A 25,541-nucleotide genomic window follows, 5' to 3' on the forward strand; every position below is an offset into this window, starting at 1 on the left:
GGGGTTAATTGGAAAATAGAATTGGAGGGCCAACCCCGTGGCGCACTCAGGAGAGTGTGGCGCTGGGAGCGCGGTGACGCTCCCGCCGCGGGTTCGGATCGTACATAGGGATGGCCGGTGCACTCACTGGCTGAGCGTGGTGCAGCCGGTCACAAAAAAGACAAAAAAAAAAAAAAAATGAAAATAGAATTGGATAATGCATATAGAATGACTTCCATGCTAGATACTCAGTGAATGGCAGCCACGGTTTATAATTATTAAGGAAATCCCTGTCTACTTTCCTCATCATGATCTTACCTCACTTCTGTAGTTCTTCAATTTCTCTACCTAATGTGGAGAAGTTTGGTGAAAGAATAAATAGTCAGACTTTTTGACACCTTTGTGAAAAGCGAAAATAGAAATAAGTACAACAGGTAGTTATTGTTGTCAGACACGATGTTTGAGAGTAAAACTTGTTAACCAGAAGCTCAAAACCAGGTTTGGGAGTGCACATGAAACTCTCCAAATACGTGTACACTTGCTACATGAATGAAAATGGTACTCCTCTGAATCCACAGTTTACCCGAAGCTAAGTGATGACTAATCCTGTGGGTGGTGAAGTTTGAAATCTTATGTGGGATCCTAACTACACGAGGTCATGACAGACTTTAACCTGTCAGGAGAATTTGCAAACTTTTACTAATTCTCCCTTCCACGGTGTGATTGCCCCTGCTCCCAGCCACAGGCACATGTGAGAAAAGGCCTGTGCACCGGAGCTGTTGGGAGCCCGGCATCAGGAATAAGCCAAGACTGCCACGCAGACTGAGCAGCACATAACAGGCACATCACTTCTCCTCTTCACCTCAGTGAGGATTTTGAGAAGAGGTTTTGTGACTCTCCTGTTTAATTCCATTGCAAATAAGGCAGATGACCACCCCAGGCCCTGCCCCTTCTCTTTCTGGCTACTGCATAAGTCACCAAGGTGCAAGACTGGCAGCACCTTCTGGGGTCACGCGGAAGAGTGTCTGCCTTTGCCTTGCAGAAAGTCCTCATGCCTCCCCAGCCGGACAGTCACTCATCCTATGTCACGTTTTGTTTTGGTCTCATTCACCTGGGAAAATACCAGCTTTTTCCATTTCGTAATTAATAGACTGTATGCATTATGGGGGATTGAGCATGCCCTGCCCCTCTTGTCTCCCAGAAAGAGGCGGGACCACATATGTAAGGGACGTGGGATGGCATTCCAGAGTCCACAGGAAAAACAGCCACGGAACTTGTGCAAACAGCGTGAATGAGTAGTGTGGATGTGTGAGTGTGAGTATGAGTGTGTAAGGTGCGTGAGCATGTGTCAGTGTGTCTTGCAGTCTCAGCTCCCAAGCAGAGCAGAACAAAGCCACATATTTCTCCTCATAGTAATGGGAAGAGACCTGATGAAAGGAAAAAATCATCCTTTTCACAAAAAGTACCCTGGGCTGCATTGTTACCACTACACATACTGTCATGAAAGGTGTCATAACTAGGAGTCTGGGTAGAGGTGAGCACCGATTCTGTTCTGGCTCCATGAGGTGTCAAAAGCAGGCAGAGTGTGGCCTCCTCTGACCCTGAGGGCAGAAGGAGCAGGCGGGTATGGAGGAGCCACAGGAGGACCCTGTGTGAAGAAGGAAAACCGGGTACCTTCCTCGATCGGGTGCAGAGGGCGTGCTGAAGACCGTCACTTCATTCTTGACTCCTCCTCTGTTGTGGTTGCTGTTCTAGTCATGCTAACCCTTCAATAAAGAACACACACACACACACACACACACACAGATGAGCAGGCTGTGGAGGTAACCAATGACAGAGAGCAACTGGGAAGGGGAGTCTTTCTTTTCCACTCTTTCCAACCAAAAAGGTGAACGAGGCTCAGAGCCTCCACTAACTAGTAGTATTAACAAGAAGACCCCAGATTGTGAGGTCTCTGAAGAAAATGCCAATAGAAAGAGTAAGAGCAGATCTTCCAGCTGCCCCATCAGTGGGTGAAGGGGGAGAAGACACAGAGAGCAGACTCGTGGCTGCACACAACTGCTCCAGAGAACTACATGTAACAGTCATAAAACGTACTAACTCCAAAGGACTTGCACACCGTCAATCCAACCCTTCCACCTCAGAATCAAGTAAATGAAGCCCAGAGAAGTGCTCACGTTTTGTACTATGTGCCTTTTGCCTGATTTGCACCATACACAGATGGGCAGCCCAGAGACCCCTTCAGAATCTTATTTCCAAATGAAAATATATACCTATATATGCATATGTATGGATATATGCATGTATTCACGGAAGGAGAGAGAGAATCAAAGCAGGCCTGTGTGCACATAAAGAAAATCAATTACATAGAATTACACTCTTCACCGCAGGGTAAGAAGCCCAGGAAGGGGACACGGGCTGAAGGTGTTCAGAGCGAAGCTCAGGCAGGGGCAAGTTTCTGGTGCCTGGTCTCGTTCTGTTCCACTCCCCAGCCTGCCTCTGTGAAGAGCAAGTGCAATCACAACTTAAAATAGAGGCTGAATAAGTTAAATTTATTTCAGGTTGACCGCCTGCTTTTCTCTAAGCCCACAATTATGCATGTTAATTTAAATGACTGTGTAATATTTGGGAGAAAAGTGGAAAATATCAAGAAAAAAGAGGTGAGTTACAAGGGAAGAGTTGAAAATAGGTATGTCCCTGGCAAATGGTGGCCTGTGGTCCTGCCTCCCTGGCCCTGCTGTCAGCACTCCTCTGAGTCCCCAGCCCCCACCTGCCTGCTGCTCCCCATCCCACAATTGTTCCTTAGTATCCACCCTTCTCTGGAGCAGCTCAGAGCTTCTGTATTTGTCTCACATGTAGTAGCATCTACCTGTCCACTCACTGAGCTCTGCATTAGCAATATGGCACGGTGAACGCAATGCTGGATCCAGAATGAAAGAACCGAGCGTTTAGAGGTACTTGGCCACATCCCAGCCAGTCTAACTGGGAGAAATCATGTCCAACTCCCTGAATCTCAATTTCTTGTCCTGAAAGCAGTGACCTTCTATTGTGTCCTCTAGGGATTTTTGAAGAATAACCAAAAGTGACAATGCATATTTAAAGTGCTTTGTTAACTATTTACATTTTGGTACTTTTCTAGACACAAAAGCTTAACCCAAACAAGTAAGTCCAGTGAATTTAAAGTATGTAGCAGCTCCACCGTCTTTCAGTAAGCTTTTAGTCTTTCTGAGCCTCAGTTTCTTTATTTGCAACATGTGCATATGATGTATATTTTGTAAGGATTGACTGAGATGAGGTTTATGCTTAATGTGTCCAAAGCAGAGGGTGCTGGGGCTCAGCAAAAAGCTAGGACTGGGCTACTTGGGAAAATTATACTTGTTCACATGCTAAACACAACTCTGAGTACCAACCTGCCCCACCTGAACTAACTCTAGACTAAGAGACCTCCCCCCCCCCCAAGTTTCTTGTGTCCATAGGAACTGAATAAGCTCGATGTGGAGTCTCATATGAGAGAATATAAAATAATTCATCATGTCTAGCCCTCTGCATAAAATTGGGCTTAGCAAGAGGAGTTCATTCCATGAAATGCAATGCCTTGTAGTAAACAGATTTCTGAGCTAGCCAAGAGAGCAGGTCGAGGATATCAACATCCAAGAAGCAAAGATAGATAAGACTTTCCTACTCCATCCATCCCCAACAAACACCACCACCACACCACAGGTGCACATGGATTGCTGTGTAGTTTCAGAATGCCGAAATTAATGACTTAGAATGACAATTAGATTCAGGATTCTCAAAGGGGCCAAGGTTTTCAGTACTTACATAGTATAAAGTGGTAACATTTAAAATATGTATCCCTGGAGGGATGAGCTACTAGAAAATTAATTATCTTCCTCTCTGCCTCTCTCTTAGCCTCTCTACACCATTTATTGTAATTTTGGTGTCCCACCCCCGTTGCTAATTTTCTTTCTTGAGCTTTGTCCTCAATTTCTGCTCATACAATGAAATATAAATAGCAGGAAAAATGAAAAAATTGAAATAAAACACCTGTAAAGTTCCCATTGATCCAGAGAACAGAAGTAACTTTAGACATGGTAGGCAGTGGAGGGACCGCAATGTGCCAGGAAGACACTAACCTTGGAGTCACATGGCTGTGGTTCCAGACCAGCTCTGCTGCTTACTCACGGGGCACCCTGGCCTGTCTCTTAAGCTCCATGAGCTGCAGTTATCTAATTTGCAAATGGAGATAACAATCCTTGCACTGCAGCCTCCCAGGGCTCCTTGTGAGGGCCAAATGAGACAAGGATCGCAACCGTCTCTGTAAAGTACTAAATAAATGCATGGAATTTGTGTTACCCATTATAACACTTCTCTTAGCTTGTCCCTCTTCCCTCCAGGGAACTTTTCTCCATTACTGTCCACTCCAAGTCACCCGGACACTGTCTGGCTCATTCCCCACCCCCATCTGCTAGAAGGAGCTTCGTGATCACTGCATTCATGTGCTGTTTCTGTTGCTGTGTCTCTCTGCTCTTCTCTTCATTTTACAAACAAGCATCCGCTTGAGAGCCTACTATGCCTCAGTGTGCTAAATGCTGGGGACAGATATAAATAAATTATGATTCTCACTGTTCTCCAGAAATAGTTAACCTCAGAAAACTTGCCTATTCTCAAGCTAGTAAATTCATGCTGAATCTCAAATATACCCCTTGTGGTGTGAATTACACCAGTTCCCTAGTTCTTCTACCTTATCTGTGTAATGTTTGTGAGTTTTCTTTTTTTCCCTAAACCTAGTCAGCCTAAAGCTGTTCTGAGTAGCACGGGATTCTTCCTCCCCGATTGCAAGCAAGGCCACCAACATTCCCCCAACGCAGAAAAATTTAATTAATTCTTCCTCTTCCCAGACATTAGGATTAACGTGCTCAGTTTCTCTGGGATAATCTCTCAGGCCCTTCTCCATTCCTATAGGTAGGCGGGCCGTCCACTCTCGTCACACGGCTTGGGGGACGGGAGTGATCTCCTGCCTGCGCATGTGCCTCCAGCTTTTCCCCGACCTTGGCTCATGGGCTGTCACCTGGATTTTCCCACCCTGATTCATCCAACCCCACGGCAGCACTTCCCCTCACCCTGGGTTTCCTGGACACCTGGGTGTATGGTCTAGATCACACATGCTCACGTGGTGCCCTGAAACGATCCCCTTAGCACCTAAGAGGTACATCGGGTATCAAGTGACACTATTTTACTAAAGGCAGTGTCTCTTAAATGAAAGGACTTGGACATCAGTTTTATCAGCTATGTGGCAAAGGCCACCTTATACGACAGTAAAGGACAGGCATTGAGCTTAGTGACAGAGTCTCTGAGTTCCTAACATTGCAAGAGAAACAACACAGTGGGACCCCCAGGACTGCTCTCACTTCAACTCACAGCACCTGGTTGGCAGAAGTAATGAGATACTAATATTCTACAATGGACAGAAGATAAATAAACACTTAAAAAAAAATGGACAAGTTGCAGGTCAGAAGTTTTCCAGTTTTTCTCACTGCAAAATCAATATCCATCAGCAGTTTGAAATTAAAGAAGGTCAGGCCTCAGTTTTATACACACCTTATTGTATTCCAAAAGCTTTCTACTCAGTCAGACAAATCTTCTTTAAGAGGATTAGGAAACTTTCATTATCTTTATCTAACCTGAACTAAGTCTGAAAAATTAATCTATAGACTGGACAAAAGCCGATAGCTGCTGGGAGGAAGGAGGACTCTTGGGCTTCTTTCTAATCAAGCGATGGGGTCTCTGCAGCCACCCTCTGGTAGTTCAACTGGTTTCCAAAGAAAGAGCAAGTCTCCAAATTGCTAACCAAGACAGAAGAGAGAGCAGCTCCCTGACCTCCTACTGCAGCTTCTCAGCAACCGGGAAGACCATCTGCCAAGTGTTCCAAGAGAAGAACTTCCCCTCCACCTCCACCCATCCTGATCATTTGCATTTGGACTTCACAGTTCACTTCAGATGGCCAGAACCACAGCATCATGTGGCCTGGAATATGGAGACTGTGAGGGGCTGATCTCTGAGACAGAAGATGCCAATTCTCTGCATGCCCCTGTCCTCACACTCTTCCTGACCCAAAGCTGGGAGACCCACAGGAGACACCAGAGGCTTCCACATTCCACCCCAGGAATTGCTTGAAGTGCATGAGGAAAACATCACGCCCTGAAGCTCTGCACCGTGAATCCTTTATGGCCATGTTGACTTTGACGTGCTCACACAATCTGTCTTATTTCCTGAAAAGTGGTAGCTTTGTTCTGTTCGAGTTTGTTTCTGTATACTGCCTGACAGTTCTTTTTATTTCAGTGTCATGTTTCCTGAATTTGAAGATAACTTTTCTGTCAAGGCCACAGAGGTGCCACGGATATGTCACTTCCAATGCTGAGAATTTTAGCTCCTCTGGAACCAAGCCCATGTGGCAGGCGGGACAGTGAGAACTCACGTTCCTTTGCTTTCTATAGTCCCAGGAACTTTCAACAGACATTCCAGCTCTTCTCAGATGACTGATCTCACCAAGTGCCTTCGCCATCCTCTGAGGAGAAGTATCAGATGTGACAGTTGTCTTTATCTCCAGATGGCAGGCAGTCTTGTAGCTCCAAAGCAGTGATTGCCACCCAGCCATACCCCAGGGTGGGGCACGTATGGAGAAAGGAAACCAGCAGCGTCTATAGACGTCTGTCGTATGGTAGGCTCGTGGGAGCTTCTGAAAGCACGTAGGGGGTGGGGGGTGAGGGAAGGGCTTGAAGGCTGAACAGAAGCAAAGCTTCAAGCAATATGGAAGTGCCAGGGCCTGCTGGGGAACAGAAGTTGCAGCTGACATATCTCTGGCCCAACACATGCCATTACAAATTGCCTACAGAGGCAGACCCGGATGCTATGCGAGCAGAGAGCTGATCCAGCCAAAAGGAAAGAATGGGCATCCTGAATTGCACAAGTGAAGGAAGCATGAACAGACACCAACCCCTGCTCACGCTCTCTCCATGAAACCAACTGAAACGAGCAACTCTTAGCCAAGCAAGCATGGCATCCATACTTCACAAACTGGAAATAATCTGTTGACTCTATGGCAGATGGAATCTGATAAAAGACATTCCTAAAGACTCACACACGGGGACTCCTTATGAGAGCTAAGTGCGTGTCCCCAAGACGCCAGCAGAGGAGGCTTTGAGAAGGGCCCATCTAAGCCTCTTGTTCGGTAGAGGAAGGATGTGGCATTGGGTGATGGAACCAGTCTGCTTAGAACTTCCTTCATACCATGAGCCAGTACCTGACAGAAATTGCTTTACAAGGTGAAGGTAGTCAGTCAGGGTCAGTTCTAATGAGTCCATTTGGACTGCTGCCTTGCTTTCAAATAGATCTCAAATTCTCAGAACTGCTAACTGTATGTGTTTTTAATTATTAATATTTAACATCTGAACTGAGATTCTGAAATTTCTTCAGCCCTGTTTTTTTTTTTAGCTACAGAGTGAAATTTAAATTAAAAACTATTTAAAAATGCACATGTGATAATATGTCTGGGCTATACTGATTCAGATTTTTTTTTAAAGGAGAACAGGAGAGGTTGCCAAGGTTTTCTTCCCCTCTTTTTTTTAGTTTTGTGAATTTCTTCCAACATTGACCTGGAGATATCATTCTGCCTAATACCCCTATCGGGTATGGGCTCCACTGTGGGGTTAAGAAAGGCATACACACAGCATGATGCAGGGAGGACCTGAGTAAACAGCACCGTGAACCCCTCCAGAACATGCACTGCCAGCAGCCTCACATATACAGTCATGTCACATGGTTAACATCACTAGCATTAGCCCTTTTACTATGAAATGAGCCTCTAAAAGATCATTAAGAGGCACTGTGAGGAGTACTGTGTTTACGTATGTTTGTATCTTGTCCCAGCTCCAGGTTCTAAGCAACTTTAGAGAGCTCACCCAGGACACGCCAACGACTTACTGATGAGAACAGAAGGACTAGAGATGACACTGAGAAACTCTGAAGAGACACTCAGCGTTTAATTCAGACCAATCAGATGGGAGGGATCCAAGACATCCATTCAGTCTCCACGTTCAATAGAGGACAAGGCCTTTTTGTGTGTTCATCCACGAGTAGAACAAGACTGAGATTCCTCCCCCTCCATCGCTGACGGCAAGGCCAAGCCCCGTCTGGCTGTGACTTACCTTGCACTATGAGGTGGACCCGGGAAGTTTTGGGATGATTGTCTGTCTGCACAGAGCAGGTATAGGGACCTTCATCGTACACGTCCACGTTTTGGATCATGATGCTGTACTGGGTGGGTGTGTTGACCAAGAGGATCACACGAGGGTCTATGGACCACTTGTCATTCCCAGCATAGAGGATGGTGCTGCGGTTCAGCCAGGCCACCCGGGTGACCCTATCATCTATGGTACACCTGTGAGGTGGGGGGGGGGGGGGCGGGCAGGAGGGCAGAAGAAAGGTGGGAGAGAGAGAAAGGGCATTGAGAGATTATATAACAAATGTGGTGGTGCATTTCCAGGAGTAAATGAAACAACATAACACAATTGCTAAGAAGAAACCATCCTGATGAATCTTCCTAAACATAAAGTAAGAGTGGCCTTAATCATCCTGAAGAACCGAAGATACAAAATCATTTCTATCTGATTTGGGAACATGTTATGTGAATATCTTTGTTGTACATTTGCTTTCTCTCTTATTCCCCCCCCTCCCCCGAGGCTTGTATGAAAATTAGTTTATATTTCTTGAGCACATTTACCCAAATCATGGGAGAAGTGGCCCAGGGGCACAGGGGAGAAGAAATGGATCAGTATTTCAAATAGGTCACAGATAATCCACAAAGCAAATACTTAATTTGTAGTTAATCAAAAATTGAACATATTTACCTCCAGACCTCCCTAGAGTTGATAATCTCCTTATACCCCTAAGCTGCCCAAAGCCTGCAAACTACAATGTATAACATGGATTGGTAAAACTCATCTTCGAAAGCCAACACTTTCTGAGGAAGCCATGACTACCTCTTAAGATTTCGTGGGGGAGAAGAAGAAAGTTGTCAGCAGAGCCCCTCCTTCCTTCCTTCCTCATACATCTCCCCCTGCCCCGCTGAGAGAGAGCGGTGCTACTATAATGTGGGGAGCTGACCTCACCTCTCTCCCGCTCCCCCACAACCCGGGTCTGTGAGCACAGATGGAATCCGCTGTTGCTGTGGGTGACCTGCAGGCTATCAGGCCTTATGCAGAAACAAATGTGTGTGCAAGTCAGGAAAAACGTTTGCACGTGTGCTCTGGCACCTTGGAACACAGGACGAAAGCACAAGAACACAGAACGCTTTACCAAGTGGGTTTGCGCTGAAGGGCTGCATGCACCACCACTGCCCATCGTTGCTTGCAAGAGCCAGATGATAGCGTGCTGACGTCCTAGCAGAGAGAGCACGGTGCCTCCAGGTGAGGAGGACATGGGGGGAACAAGCATGGCCTTACCTCACTACATCTGACCTAACACTTGGCTGGCCACAGAGATCCCTCAGACAGGGCCCGGGAGACAAGAACACCAAAGACACTGGCAGTGGCAAAGTGGTCAGGCTGGTAGAGTGGCCAGCCACACATAGCCTGAACGGTCTGGGGTCTCAGAGCTCCGAGATGACAGCTTCCCTTGAAAGGGAAAGCACCCAGTCCAGGAGGAAGAAAACTAACACTAGCATCCAGTCACCGAGGTCTTTTTACGTGCCAGCTCACCTGTCCTTCAGCAGGTACAGGCAGGTGTGAAGTAGGGTGGGTGGTGATCAGGTGCTTTCAAAGATCACTATCCCCTCCCGGTGACCTGAGGTCCTTATTTCTGTAACAGACTGTCACTTCTCCTTCTAGGTCTTTCTTCATATAGACATATATTCACATGCATAAATCTTGTGCCAATTTATTTTTAGGAAATAAAATCATACTCTAATATACCTATAACACTTTTTCTTATTTCACTTGACCACAAACAACCCTGCACACCAGTAGTTACAAATCTATCTAATTCTGTATCATTTTTAGGTAAGTCAAAGATCAGCGAGATGAATTTTGGGGGCCCAACTGCATTTACCATTAGGATGTGATGACTGGGACATCATTGTGTGATTCGTTCCCACCTGCACAGGTGTGTCACTGGTATAAGGACCTACAGAAATCATGCCATCTCCTCCACATAATGGGGCCCTAGCTTCTCTTTCTGCTCAGTTTTCTTGCTTCTATAGTGTGGAATATACTATAAAGCACATGTACATCACAGGGCCTGGTTTTCCAGAGCCTTGAAGTTTCAAATATTGACCTTGCAAGGACAGGAAATTTTCCTCTATCTCTAAAGTCTCTGTTGCAAGATAAGATTTGTAGCACAGCAGGTTGCTGGCTCAAAGACAGACTAGTTACTGATTGTTATGTAAAGATACTGAGAAATTCCTGTAAGAAGGAATGTTTGCTAAGATCAAGCTTGTGTTGATAAGACCACTGAATTGCCTTACTGGAATGTCATCTGGCTTGTTTCACTGAAAGTTACCAGCCTGTACTGTTAAACTATAACCCCACCTTCATTCTCTTCCTGTAACTTCCTGATCTAGAAATTAAATGCAGGAAGAGAACCCCAATTTGGCATTAGTTTCCCAAGGAAGGGCAGCCTCTCACTGGAGGGTGGCTGGGAAGTTAACCTCTTTGGGGTTTCTCACTGCTCAGAAGAGATGGGCTTTGAGTAATCCTTTGCGTCTCTGTGACCCAGGGGATGTGGGGTGACAAATCCGTGGGGGGTGAAGCAACACAAAGCAACAAAATGCTGCCCTGTGTGAGGATGTTCTCTACAGATTGGAGACTGACCTGCCAAGCATTGGAGAGGAATAGGACGTCTGATTCATCCCAGCAAAGGGAGTCCCTAATAAGGGAGATGAAACGCAAGCGATTGCATGCCAGCGGCAGGTCAAAGTTAGGCTTTTTCAACCCCGTAGATATTTTTTCATTTTCTTTACTTTTAAAGTATGGATAATTCATTAACGAAAGGGGAGACTGAACATACATCACAACTCCAATGTCTCCTTAAAGCAGCAGGCTGTAAGTAACTGAATGGCAGCTTGTAAAACTGTTAATGGATATTAAACTACCATGTCCTTGATACCTCAAGGAAGGGAGCCTTAACATAAATAATTGGGAACAAATTGGTCACTGGTAAATTATTCAATGGGTCTCATTAAGACTTCCCACCTAACAATTAGGAATATATGTCAAGTCGCTCTGAGACCTATCCAAGACCTTAACAAAAAACTAAGACATGTTTATGTCACCATAAAGGATAAAACTTAATCTTTGCCAGTGACTGAGAGAACTTTAAATTGGACAATCTAAGTAAAAGAAGCTAATATTTCTTTACAGTGTTGGTATTGTTTGAGCATGTTTTTCTTTCTTATCTGTATGATGCTTCTCTCCTCTCTTAAAAGCAGTGGTTCTTTTCTTAACTGCATGTGCTACTCTTTTTCTCTGAAGACTCTTGAGTTTTATGAAGAAAAGCAGCCATGGCACAAACCAGACCCCTTTTGGGTCTACTGCTTTTCTTCTAAAAACCTCAAGAGTCAAATGGTTTCATCTCTGATTGGTGGCTCTGCTCTTGAGCTCAGTAACCCATTTGAGAAACAAAAACTAACCTAAAATCTATCTTTTTAACTAGATGGTCTCAAATTTTCTGGCATCCACTTAGTTATCTTAAACAGACTTCTAAATTCTCTTCTAGTCTCATCTATGTATTTCTTCACAAAATCCTATGGTAGAATTCTATGCTATCTTCTTAAAAGAAGAAAATCTTCTCTGCATCTTCTTGAAAAGACTTGCATACTTTGCTTTACAATGTACATTTGTTATCTTGCTTTCTTTAAGGCAAGGTGACCTCACCAATAAGTCTTTTGGAAATAACACAATCTAAACCTGACTGTCCTTTTTACTAGAGAGCTTTTTATTACATCCTGAACAAAACCTAAAGATCCTTATTTGTTCTTGTTGTTTTATGTCTGCATATAGGTGTGTGTAAACTGTATGTTATGTCTATATGTTCATGTCTGTATGTGTAATTGTTTTATGTGCAAGGTACCAAATTGGCTTACAATTAATACACGCTCATTAAATAAATAAGTATACTTTTCAAGTTCATGTGACTTAAATCTTCTAAATTTTGATAAATATATTTTCAAAATTTGATTCAAACCTTTTACCCAAATTTGTCTCTAGGTCAATATGTCTCCTTGTTATCTCAGCTCTGCCTCCTGGCCATGCTGGGAGAAACAATATCTTTTAGACATAGATAGTGAATACTACCCTCTGCCTCTTTGGATTCCACATGGCTCCGAATGCCACGTGGAAACCTGGGATCTGAAATAGCTAGTGAAAAGAAACCTATGCCAAATATTGCATAGGCCCTAGTTAGCATTAACTGATAAGGCTATAGATCTAATACACCAAGTTTTTGGCTGGGAAACCATAAATATGTATTTGGTAAATATAGCTAAAACTCAAACTGGGCTTTGTATAATTTGCTCTGATAAATGGATGCCTATTTACTAACCTGAATGTATAAAAATGTTCTTATCAACACACACTGTTGCCTGGGTTTACTAATCAAACAGGACTACATTTGTCTTTGCTAGAGGCTTTTAAGTTGTCAACTCCGCCAAAACCAAAAAAACTAAATATAAAAAAACTTTTTTAGATTTAATTTTTGGACAAATTCAGCCAATTTAACATTGATAAAAAAGAAACAAGTATGTAAACAGGAGGTGATTTAAAGAAGGCTATGGATGTGAGGATATGGTTATAGTTGGAGGGGCTAGAGAGAAAGAAAAATAATTTTTATGTAAGAGAGCATCTGGTGCAGTGTATTTTTGTCCTAGAGTAAAATGACTGGCTATTTAGAAAGTAGGAAGTATAGGACAAAAACACAATGTCTGAGTAAGTCTTGATAATGGTTTATGTAGATAAGTTTGTTAAAAAGGTTTTTACAGTAAAAAAAAAATAACTGGATTTAAAAACAAATTATGTGTGAGTTTTTCTAAAAATTAATGTCAAAAGTATTCTAATACAGGGTTAGAATTTGCTTTCCTGTGATGGAGCAACCAGCTTTTCTTAAAAAAAAACAAACAAAAAAAAAAACCAAACACTTGACTGCTCTGAATACAAAATTGTAAAAGTTTTTCTTTGTCCCTTTGATAACTGGTTTTAAAAACTTATTTCATGATAAGTTCTTGTGCTCTCTGCCTTTAAAATGCTTTGTCACTTTGGTTTTATTTTTTGCAACAATTTGTGATCTTATTCAACTAAATGTTTTAAGCCTTTTGTTATTTAACAAAGCTTTCCAACACGAAATTCTGAAAGTTTAAAATAACTTTGAGGAATTCCAAGGGCCCTGGAGTTTCTCAAAGGGTGTATAAAAGATGTATCAAAACTAATTGGCTTATTTAATAAATTAGACTAATATGGGAAAGTATTGTCAGTTCTAAAGGTACTATGGATATGTGTTCCAAAATCTTGTAAGGTTCTTAAATATCTGTGTCTTGATATAAATGCTACTGGTCATAATCTTGGTTTAATTATAATTTTAAAATGTTATGTCTTCAAATATTTCATGAAAAAAACTCTGATAGGTACAGTTTTCCTGACAAACTTTGAGTTCATAGCTTTAAACTAAAGTTCCAAAATTCTAATGAAAAAACTAATGAGTTTGTGAAATTGTTCACAAAGGTCAAAACAATAAAAGTTAATTGGTAAACTAATTAAAATGAATTATGGGTTTTTACCATCTCCTTATTTTAAAACACTGCTGGTTCTCCTAATGTTTTTCCAAATGTAAGAAAACTCTCTCTCTCTCTTCAGCTATCTATAACTAACAACAGTTTGGTAAAATGTCATTTAAAACAGAGATAAAAGCATTTGTTTTCTCCCTATTTGATCCCTCCCAAACTTAATAACTTTAAGTATTCTTGTGATTATTATGGCAATGTGGCTATTTTTATAAGTTCAATGAAAATTAACTCTCTTTATAACAAGATTGAATTTAGAACTTTGGATATAAGATAGCATGTCTCATTTCCAAGTTGCTGATCTCTTTTTATGTTGCCATAAATTTGGCCCAAACTGCTGCTTCATCCTGCTGTTCATCTTTCCCCCCAATGTGGGACAGACAGATCCTCACCTGGGAAACAGTCTTCCCAGCGACGTGGGACAGAAGACTGAAAGAAAGTGAGCCGAGTTGCTTCTTTCAATCATCACCTGGGAAAGAGCCTTCCCAACACTGATTTATGCAACAAAAAGTAAGACCTTTTCAATCTAGATATTGATCATCAATGCTTTTATGAGGAATGCCTTGATCATAAAGTGGGAAATAACGTCTTCTCTACAAAAGCAGTTCTCTAAATTTTCCTGGCTTTAAAGAGGGTGTTTGAAACTTGGATGAGACATCCTATTCTTAAACAAAAGACTTGTAATTGATCAAAAGACTAGATGCTTTGAAAGCAATAATGTCCTGGACAGGGGAACTAATAATAACAAACTCTCTGGACTCATAATCAACTATTTTATGGAGCAGAATCCCATTCCGGAGTTTCAGTTGGTAATTACGCCCAATTCACAGCACCTGGATTGCTGCCGCTGTAGCCACCCTGAGACGATGACATCATCAGTCTTCACCTGAAGTAAATTAAAATGACTTGCCATGCTAAATAATACTAACTTTGCTTTAACAAAATGCTTTTTTGTCTTAACTGTGCCAACCTGATCTATAGTTTTGTTTTTCTTTTAAATAAATAAAATGGGGTAGATGTGGAATATACTATAAAGCATATGTACTTCACAGGGCCTGGGTTTCCAAAGCCTTGCAGTTTCAAATATTGACCTTCAAGGACAGGAAATTTCCCTCAGGCTATAAGTCTCTGTTGCAAGATAAGAATTGTGGCACAGCAGGTTGCTGGCTCAAAGACAGTCCAGTTACTGATTGTCATGTAAAGATACTGAGAAATTGCTATAGGAAGGAATGTTTGCTAAGATCAAGCTTGTGTTGATAAGAGCACTGAATTGCCTTACTGGAATGTCATCTGGCTTGCTTCACTGAAAGTTACCAGCCTATATTGTTAAACTATAACCCCAACTTTGTTCTCTTTCTGTAACTTCCTGATCTGGAAAATAAATGCAGGAAGAGAACCCCAATTTGGCGTTAATTTCCCAAGGAAGGGCTGCCTCTCACTGGAGGGTGGCTGGGAAGTTAACCTCTTTGGGGCTTCTCACTGCTCCGAAGAGAGGGGCTTTGAGTAATCCTTTGCATCTCCGTCACCCAGGGGAAGTGGGGTGACAAAGCTGTGGGGGACAAAGCAACACTATAGCAGTTTTCCATTTCCCTTGTGAAGACTAAAACCCTCATGGACTCTCCCTACTAGAAAAAAATATGATAAATTCATTTACTCTCAGTTCTAACTGACTGATAAGGGCTAATGTGCAAACTTTTCTAATGGTGCTTGTATTTTCATAAAGACCAAATCCCTGCTTGAACAATACCTCCTAAAGAATACAGAATTCCAGCAATCAGCAAGCTTGGGAGTGGGTGGGTAATTGGGACAGAGGGAGGGAGGTTTGTCTTCCAGTCCCTGGAACCACACAAACCCAGGTGACTAAGTGCAAACAAATATTCCTGCTTTTATTTCCGTCAGTGTTGTAACCCTTTGAAAATTAAGTTGACATAAAAAAAATCTATGTAAGCTACAGTTACAAAGAATGCATTTTTGATCTGTAGAGAATATTCACGTTAAAGTAAAAAATGGCACAGAATAGATATATATATATGTATATATATATATATATCCAATGGAATATATATGTGTATGTGTATGTGTATATATATATATATATATATATTTATCTCCAATGAAATTTAAATACCACAGTGATTGATACTCATAATTATCCACTTTTAAAATTCATAAACCAGCTCTTCTCTAAATGTCATAAAATGTGCATTGTTTATTTTTGAACTTGAACTTGTATTTCCATTACATGTCCTCTGCAGGATATATTTTATGCTTGAAAATCTCTTATTGATCACCTATCCTATTTATATGCAACAAAAGATATATAGAGATTGAAATTTAAATTTCTTTTATGTCCCATGACCATAAAACTCTAAGTAATAATATTTTCTTTTAAAATGAGTTATCGTTACAAATATAAAAATGATAAAAACATAAATATATTGCACATTTTGCTAAGTAATAATTAAACATAAAAAAGTAAACTTTTACTGGAAATACAGCTCTTAATTAGATGGATGAGCCTTCTTTTTAATACCATGGATAAATATCACTTACTGCTAGAATGAGATAGAGTTCAGGGTCAATTGTATTTCTGTTTTTGCTTTAAGAGAAACCTGATTTGCTTAAGCAAGGAGATGAAAATGAAAATTTTGTATAGCAATGCCACTCAATTTTTTGAATGCCATTCAAGGTATATGCCAAAAATCACATAGTAATATAGCTTCAAAAGTTATTTTAATGATCTCACAGCTGACAATTCAATTAGTTCCTCTTTCAATAAAGCAATGAATTGGAAAATACCTGACTTGCAAAGAGGTTTGTAACCCAGGATTAGATTCATTCAATTTCTTAATAACTGGAAATTATACTAATAACATTCTACCAGGCCTTATCATACGACTATTAAAGATGTTACTTTTTCACTAGAAGAACCTTGTTTAATCCAATACACTCATAAATGTTGGAAAAATCAAAATACTGTTTATTTTAATATGCCAGATCACACTGCCCTGTTGTAGTGGATTGAATTATGTTCCCCCAAAACTCACTGAAGCTTGAATTGTGTTCCCCAAGTTTTATGTATTAGAAACCTTGTCCCTACTGTGATTGTTAAGAGGGTGGGAAATCCTATTATGGTAATTGAAAGGTGGAGCCTTGAAAAGGTGATTGGATTGTAGGACCATGCAGTAGTGAATGGATTGAAAATGGTGGTCAGGGGCGTGGTTCTGACGGCATTAAAAAAAGAGGAGAGTCTATCTTTCTCTCTAGATCTTTCTGCTTCTATCATCTTGTAATCTGAGCCCCCTGGGTCACTGTCACCACCACCAGATGGACTTTGGACTTCCCAGCCTCAGAAACTGTAAGCAATAAATTTCATTTTCTTTATAAATCACTCAGTTCTGTGTATTTTGTTATAAGCAACAAAAATGGACTAATACAACTGTTATCTCTGAGTTCTAATTCCAAGATAGAGAATGCACTGGCTTTGCCGTGAGTTGATTACTCATGCAATAATGTGTCATTGCCTTTAGTACTTCTCTGCTTTAGTTTTGTGGTTAAAAGACAACATTACGAAAAATCTAGTTTTGTAGATCTTAATTGGCTTTAATTGCAATTCTAGAATCAGGCAGCAGTCTGGACCAAAAACAGTTCAGAATGCTCCTCTTGCAACGTGGCCTGGAAAGCACTGACAGACAGAAAAGGGAAGTGGTGTACAGAAACCAGAAGTGAGGCACAGAAAGAGCTCCTTTGGTTTTAGCTCAGTGTTTGCCTTATTTGAATACGATTGACTGAAGCTTGGCTGCTGTGATTGGCTGAGACAGCCATTTGTTATAGAGGCAAATTCCTAGTTAGGTTTTCAGTTTTTTTGGTTAGGTTAGGTTTCAGTTCATAATGCAGGACTCACACAGAGGCTTCCAGAGCCCAAATGCAGTTTGGTTTAGCATGGGACTCTCCTTCAAGAGTGACACTTGTTTGATGATGGAGGTGACAAAGTAAAGGAAAAACGTCTCCTGGACACTGCGTCAATTGGGAGCAGTCAGAAGAGAAAGGCAGAGTTACAATCCAACCTCAGGCACTTTCTCAAGCAGTTCAATTTTAGGGAATTGGCAATTTCAAAATGCATTCTCTTAACAGGATCATTGTCCTCAAGTAGGATCTAAGGCTGCAGGTTGAGGGTACATGGGACCAGTGCAAATTGCCAGGGGGTCGACTAGGATCTGACTTTGAAACGAATCACCCACCTCCAGGGTCAGAAGACATTCTCAGTGCCCTAGCCACACAGCCCTGGGGAAGCCTGTGTACCCCTTGGGTAAATACACCCCAGATGAATGACCACAGCCCAATTTGCTTGCTTTCGAACCCAGGCCTCATTAGTGTATATGGAATGCAAACAGGAAGGAGGAACTGCATAAAAGTCAGCTCTGTGAATGGCTCAGAGATGGTTCACAAAGTGCGTACAGTTCCCAAACCTAACTACAAAGAAGAGGAGTGGAACGACGATGTTGGCTGTGATGATGTTTCTATCCTTCAGAAGAAAGTATAGTTTCATGGCTTCTTGCCTTCTTCTATCAGCATGGGGCTCTTCTATGGGCCTCTGAATGGCAGGAAATAGAACCAAGAGGAAGACTAAAAAGTCTGCTTTAACTGTTCTTCCAAACTCAGGCTTCCTCCCTGCTGTTCATGGCAATGTCCTGGACCATTCCTACCAGGAGGCACACAGGAGAGCATTTTTAATGTTAAATAAGGGGAGTCAAGAGGCACACTGAAAAAAGGTTAATGACAACTTTCTGATCTCTTGAAAACTCTTTTAGATATTGAAAATTCTTACATTCCAAGTTAGTCCTATCTACTCGTCCTTGATAAAATAGAATGCATTACAACTCCATCACAAGTATTCTCTAAAATTATATATTACTTTACTGCATCAGGCACAGTTGTAAGAACTTTACATATGTTAACTCATTCCATCCTCATAGCTACCCTTCGAGATATGCTCTATTATTATCCACATTTTACAGATGAGGAAACTGAGGCACAGAGAGGAGAAAAGGAAAACTATTTGAAAGTTACTTTTACACAACCTTAAACCACCTCTGGTTACGTGTGAGAGCAAAGAAATGCCTGAAAGACATCAGAGGGAAGGGTTTTTCTGAGTATGGAATGTGGGATTAAAGTGCAGGCTTGTACTGTTTTGTTTTGAGAGAAGGTACAGTTAGGGGAAATGCATGTCTTAAAGCAGTGGTTTCTAAACTTTAGAGTGTATCGAAAACAGATTGCGGAGGTCAACCCTGAAGAGCTTCTGGTTCAGGGGCTGGGGTGCCTGAGCTGATGCTTAGGCTGCTGCTCTGAGGACTTCTCTTTGAGAACCACCCACTGCCTTAAGAAAACCAGGCAAGTGACAGGTTGGAATTTTAATCAAAATAATACATTCTTCCTAAAAAGTGAAGTTGGTCAGGTTTAATTTTTTGTTTGTATTCTGTACTTTTGTTATTTTCATATTTTGCCTCTGGAAATGCAAAAGAAAAAGCACTATGATTCACTGAACAGGTATTTCATGAGTGCCTGATGCATACTAGACAACTTTCTACAGCTGTGAATGCAGTAGGAACCAGGCAGGCCCGAGAGACAGAGAAAACACGTAAGTATAAACATAACCACTTCAGAGAATGATACCTGGTGAAAAACACAACAGCACAGGAAAAGGGAGTATTGTGGGGAACTGTGAGCATATCTGGGACAGAGCGATGTCCCCGTGGCCTGCATGCCAGGTATTGAATGTTTACACAATCCTAAATCTGAGTGCAATAAGATGCATGTCTGAAAATCATGTCCAACTTAAAAACAAAGGTCGCATCTCACATACATGCACAGGAACCACAGGAACATTTAGCTCATCTGTAGCTGGAGAATAAGTCTTAAGCCAGCCTCACAAATGGTGACCCTCCTGTACTGATAACTGTGTGGATGTAACGTTCAAAGAATTGATAATTGATATTTTGGGACACTGAGAGCTAACCAGAAAATGCCTTTATACTTCCACCTTTGTTATTGGGATAATACCTAAATTATGGTGCACACCCTCTGCCTTGATAAGCAGACAATGGTAAATACGGTTCAATCTCTAAAATAGACTCATCATTCTAAACCTGTGTCTAACGCTTCCTGTAGTGTAATGTTAATATCGAAGATCCTGGACTTCTTCACAGAATTTACACTATAGAATTTAGTTATTTACACCCTCCGTAGTTAGACTGTAAACACCACATGGATAGGAACCCTGTCAGTGACATTCGTTCTGTATCACCAGCACCTCCCACACAGTCCACCAGGCTGCTAGTAGGTGAACAATACCTATTTATGATGATTAAAAGAGGTAAGATAGTGGTTTTCAATCTGGCATCAAAAGAACCCACAAAAGATGAAGAAAACGTCCTTGGGGACCTAAGAGTGTGTATGCGTGTGTCTCTCTGTGAGGTATATATAGTCACGCACCAAATAATGATGCTTCAGACAAGGATGGACGGCACATCGGAGAGTGGTCCCATGAGATTACAATGGAGCTGGAAAATTCCTGTCACCTAGTGACGTCGTAGCCATGGTAACGTTGCAGTGCAGTGCGTCACTCACGTGGGAGCGATAGGCTGTTCCCTATAGCCTCGGCGTGCAGCAGGCTGTGCCATCTGGGTTTGTGTGAGTGCACCTTGTGATGTTCACATGATGAGGAAATTGCCCAATGACGCATTCCCCCTGTTAAGTGATCATGACTGTATGTATATATCTCCACATAGACAGACAGACACACACAGGGTCTAAGAGTTCTCTATGTGTATTTTTCAATTTAGCGTTTTCGTTTCTATTGCAATCTGGAAAAATATAATAAATACGTATTGTGGATGTAGTATGACAACAATTAGGTTTAGGTTTTCAGATCTGCATTTGTGTTTATTATTACACCGGCACAAAGAGAACTCCTCTCATGTCTCAGGCTAATGAGGAATATGCGGAGGGGACTCCCAATGTTAGTGAAAACTGAGTGGTGCCAGGTCCGCTGGCCTGACAAAGGCTCCCAAGAGTTGGGAGGAGCCAGTGTGGACAGAGAACTTTGGACCTCACATGGCACATGCTGAATTCAAAAGCCGTGGCCTTAGAGCGGCCTGTGCATATCTGCCTTGCAACTTGGGATTTAATTTTAATAAAACATAGTCTGTTTTCTCAAACTCATGTTGCAAATTTAAATTTTAGTGGTTATATATGTGTATAATTTATAATTTCAGAATCTAGTCATATAAGCTTAAGGAATTTACATCTTATTTTAGTATTGCATGTATATAAAATTTTAAAAACTAATGTTATCACTGAGAATCCTTGAAAATGTTGTCTCTCTTCCCATAACAGGCCTCTTGCCTTTAAAGTGCTCTTCTGCAGAGTCCTCAATTTAAGACAGGCTGGTAAAGGTGATGCGTTAAATGTTAAAGCCCCAAAATGCATTTCTCTAAATTTCCTTTTTAAATACACTCCCCCAATATTAGCTCATTTTTGTTTTGTCAGGTTATTTTGTTTTTGTTCTGTTTTTATAAATTGAGTTAACTGAATTTCTGTTAAGAAGAACCTTACTATGTATCAAAATACATTAATAATTCCAGTTTGAAAAGCAGGAAGATCTTGCTTTAGAGAACTCATAGACCAATAATAAATGAATTTTTTAGAGGAAAAGAGCAAGTCAAGCCAAAATGAAATATTTTTAGATCAGCTCCCAAGGTATTCTAAATTGCAAAAGCTGTTCTCCTGGGAGGCTTTACTACTCAGTTATTTTCTGAGTTACAAATGGAGCCAAATTTAGAGCATCTACGATGACCCTAAATTATGTAAGGGAGAACTTTATGATTCACATAGTCAGAAATGCAAAGAGAGCACTAACTCTGCTGGAGCTAATACTTGCTGATAAGGTCCTGGTTGAGAGCGTATCTGAGCACCTGCAGGAAAATGGTGAGGGATGAGGACTGCATAGAGAGGGCGCAGCAGAAAAATATTTCAGTCATGCAAGAGGCTGGCTTCCAAGGCTGGCACATACAGGACATGTGCAGCTTCTTCTAAACGGGAAGGTGGTGCCACACGGATCCCAGAGGACTTCGTGCGTGTGCGTGTGCATGTGTGTGTGGTGTGGGAGAGGGGTGTGGTGCATGGAGACATACACCGAGACAGGCAGGGTGAGGGCCTGGAAGAAAAAGAGTGGTCAGAACAACCAAGGAAGGTGAAGGGTATCCTGAAAACAGCATCGTTGAGGCAGAGAGTTGGCCGCAGGAGCTGGTGTGTTGTGGTCTTAGCCATGACCGATGATGCATGAGTCCATCAGGATGGTGAGCAAGGGGAACTTCTCATCCCCACAGTGCGGGGTCCATCTGAACTCAGAGAGTGACTTGGCACCGCACGACGAGAGGCAGTGGGCAGGAGGCTGTTCAGAGCAGAGCAGCGACACCATGGAGGAAAACGAAGGGAGTGATCTAGGTGCAAAGATGACTTCGCAAAGAGGTGGGAACTGCTCACCACTACAAAAGAGGGGGGTTAGACTGCGTGGCTGTGGGAGGAGAGGGGAGGAGATTTCCTATCTTGGTCACAGAAGTAAAGCATAGGGTAGAGAAATATAATTATAAAAAGAAAGGCAAGAGAAAGCACAATGGACAGAATAATGAGTGACTGAGCCCCTTCTTCCTAACCGCATGTGTGGGGGAGGTCGCCTCAGTGGTTTCCCACAGAGACAGAGGCAAGGCCAAAATAAAAATAACAAAAGCCATCACGAGAGAGTGCCTGCCTTTCAGGCTCTTGCACAAATGGTAGAATACAAAAGCATTAAAAAGACACCCTATCACATTCATGAACACAATAAAAAGTATAACTATGTATTAAGCACCTACTAAGTGTCAGACACTCTGCTAGGCCCTTGGCATAAGCCACTGTCTCTCCCACATAACCTTTCAGCTTGCTGGGAGCAATAGGTAACAAACCAAGCAACTGGACACTTGTGATTACAAACTGAACCCAGATGGCCACTGGGGGGTCGCATAGAGGAGGCGGCAAGGATGAGACCTACTCAGATGTGCAGTCCAGAGGCAGGGCCCTCGGGAGAAGTCGCAATTCATCTCTGGCTGAGCACTAAGGAAGAACACCAGGCACAAGAGCTGGGTGCAGAGTGCATTTCAGGTAGAGGGCAGGCAGGTGTGCAGGCCCCGGAACAGAGGTTGACTCAGGTAAGGAACAGAGGACGCCAGGGTGGCCCACGCAAGGTGGATGCCGGCAGGGGCAGATTCCATGTGGCTAGGGGAGTGCACACCTCTATGGCAAAATGTCTGCATTTTATTCTAGGTGGAATTGGGAATCCCTGCATAGGTTTAGGTACAGGCATGTCATAATCTAATCTACGCTTTTTACAAGAATATGCTGGACTTCCTTTGGAGAATGGAGTTTAGCAAGGCCAGAAGCAAAAAGATTAGTGATGGGATTATTGCATCCCTGCAGACATGAGAGTAAGGTCACTAAGAGGGTTTGCAGCCTAAGCAAGGGGGTGGGGGGGTGCCAGAGTGAAGGAAGGGGTGGCTTTGAACGGGGAGTGAGGTGTTGACGTCGATGTTCGCAGCCAACACTTCCAAGAATTTTGGCAGCAAGGAGGGGAAGAGACATGCTACCAGAGGGCATTAGGCTCTCCAAAGGGTTTTTTTGTTTTGTTTTGTTTTTTATATGTTTGTTTCTTTTAAGAGTGGGAACACTTGGGAACTAATTAAATCATTTTGCAAATATTTACTGATTACCTACTGGGTGCTAACACTTTTCAAACTTTTACGAGCCCACAAATTATCAGTTCATCTCGTTAATCGAGCATGCATTTCTAACAAGCACTTCTCACAAGTTCTTACATTCCAATATATGAGTATGTATACTGATGAGAATGGTCATAATTAACGGCAGCAGGGAATGATGCAGAAGAAAGGGGATAACTCACAGAGAGAAATTACAGTAAAGGTGAAAAAGCATTGGCTCTAAAGCACGTGAAGGAAAGGTGCATCCTCTGCTCTATCATATGAGAAGCAAAATAATAGAAACATGGGTAGCTTTGTGGATCTGGATATGGGAAAACAAGCAATTGAGTGATGGTTTCGATTTTCTCCAAAGTAGATGGCAAAGTTATCAGTTGAAGGTAAATAGAAGAATAAGAGAGAGGGGTGGGAGGATGCAACAAAAAGTGAAATAACTGTTGCAGAAAATGAGAGCAAAATTGCTAGAGAACTATACTGGAATTCACAGTGTGGGCTGAGAACCCATCTGCAGTTGATAGTCATGAATTTATAGTGACAATGCTCTGCCAGCTTTGAGGATATTCTCCTGCAACGCTCAGCTGCAGGCACAGAGCATATGGATGATTGGGTTCATCTGGTGCTGGGGTAGGCCAGGTGAGCAAGACAGGAGCCACTAGAGAGAATGTTGAGTAAGAGGAGCAAAGATAGGAGGGGCTGAGGGAACAGAGAGTGTGGTCAGCTCAATGCACTGGAAGTCTTTAATGAGGTCCTGGAATGAAATGAGCTGAATGAAAAAAACTACACATGGAAAGTGGGAATATGTATGGACCATGTAATAGTGGCTGTTGTCAATGAGGGGCGTCAACTAACTTAGAAGCCAGGTGTTTCATTTAGGTTCACCTTGACAATATTGAGAATGATGGTGGTAGTCAGGATCTTGATGAACTATGATAACATATATGAATTGAGCAGTATAGAGATAATATATTGTGGTGCTAAAGGAGAAGGCTTGGCATCAGACAGACAAGGGCTCTGCTATTTACGAACAGAGGTCCCTAAGATAGGCATTTTGTTTAATCTCTCAGAACGTCCATTTCCCCATCTGTGAAGGGGGATGAGCATATTTACTTCATAGCATCATTCAGTGTTACCATGAGGACTGAGGGAAGTAATGCACGCACAAGAGTCGGAAATGCACCTGGCCCTAGTAAACATTCTCCAGAGGCTGCTCAATTACTTGTCAGAGCTCTACTGCATCACCTGGACAAAGATAATTCAACCTCTATGATCTGGGAGTGTGTGTCAGTTAACCAGGTGATACTGAACACGCTTGCTTATTTTCCAAGGAGTTCTGAAGACTTCTCTTTCTATATTTTTAAATCTATAATGAATAGATTTTGATCGAGCATTGTCTGAGTTTAGTTTCAGGACAGGTTTATTCTGCTGGCCAATGGATCAGAAGCAACATGAGATTTACACTTTTAAACTTACGTAGCTAATTGTTCTAGTGCCTTTCCAGTCTATCTGGATTCTCATACTTCCAATAAGATTTTCTGGCTTTTTTTTCTTTTTTCAAAAATTTCTTACTCTTCAGAAATGTTCCATATTCAGTCTATGTAGAGTTCTGCAGTAGGATTTCATTTCTCTCTGAGGTTTATTTTCTCAGCTTAAAATCACTGAGACAACTTTACCTTTGTATTTTTATCAGGTCTTTTTTGCAGTGTGTTGACACTGGTTGATGGGTTGGTTTCTAGATTGATGATCTGTGGTCGGTAAAATGTTGTATTTCTAAAAATATGTAATTGGAAGATCAATCAATACAATTGTGCACACCCGAAAGAAAATTCAGTTGGCCCACAGGGCTCAGTAGCTTATGAGGTGGTGTCCTTGTCTTGGGCAGCTTGACTGTACCAATAGGACAGCCCTCAGCCTGGAAGACCATGCTC

General features: G+C 42.0%; 1 protein-coding gene across 3 annotated transcripts in view; it reads right to left on the minus strand.

Annotated features, from left to right (window-relative positions):
- Positions 1-25,541, minus strand: part of OPCML (opioid binding protein/cell adhesion molecule like) — a 506,759-nt gene that overhangs the window by 225,735 nt on the left and 255,483 nt on the right. For all 3 annotated transcript variants that reach the window (XM_063093665.1, XM_063093664.1, XM_063093663.1), the window contains exon 2: positions 8,187-8,419. In XM_063093665.1, the coding sequence (XP_062949735.1) occupies positions 8,187-8,419 (233 nt within the window). The remainder of the gene's footprint in view (positions 1-8,186; positions 8,420-25,541) is intronic.

The sequence above is a fragment of the Cynocephalus volans genome, chromosome 4, assembly GCF_027409185.1.
Source record: "Cynocephalus volans isolate mCynVol1 chromosome 4, mCynVol1.pri, whole genome shotgun sequence".
Taxonomy (NCBI): domain Eukaryota; kingdom Metazoa; phylum Chordata; class Mammalia; order Dermoptera; family Cynocephalidae; genus Cynocephalus; species Cynocephalus volans.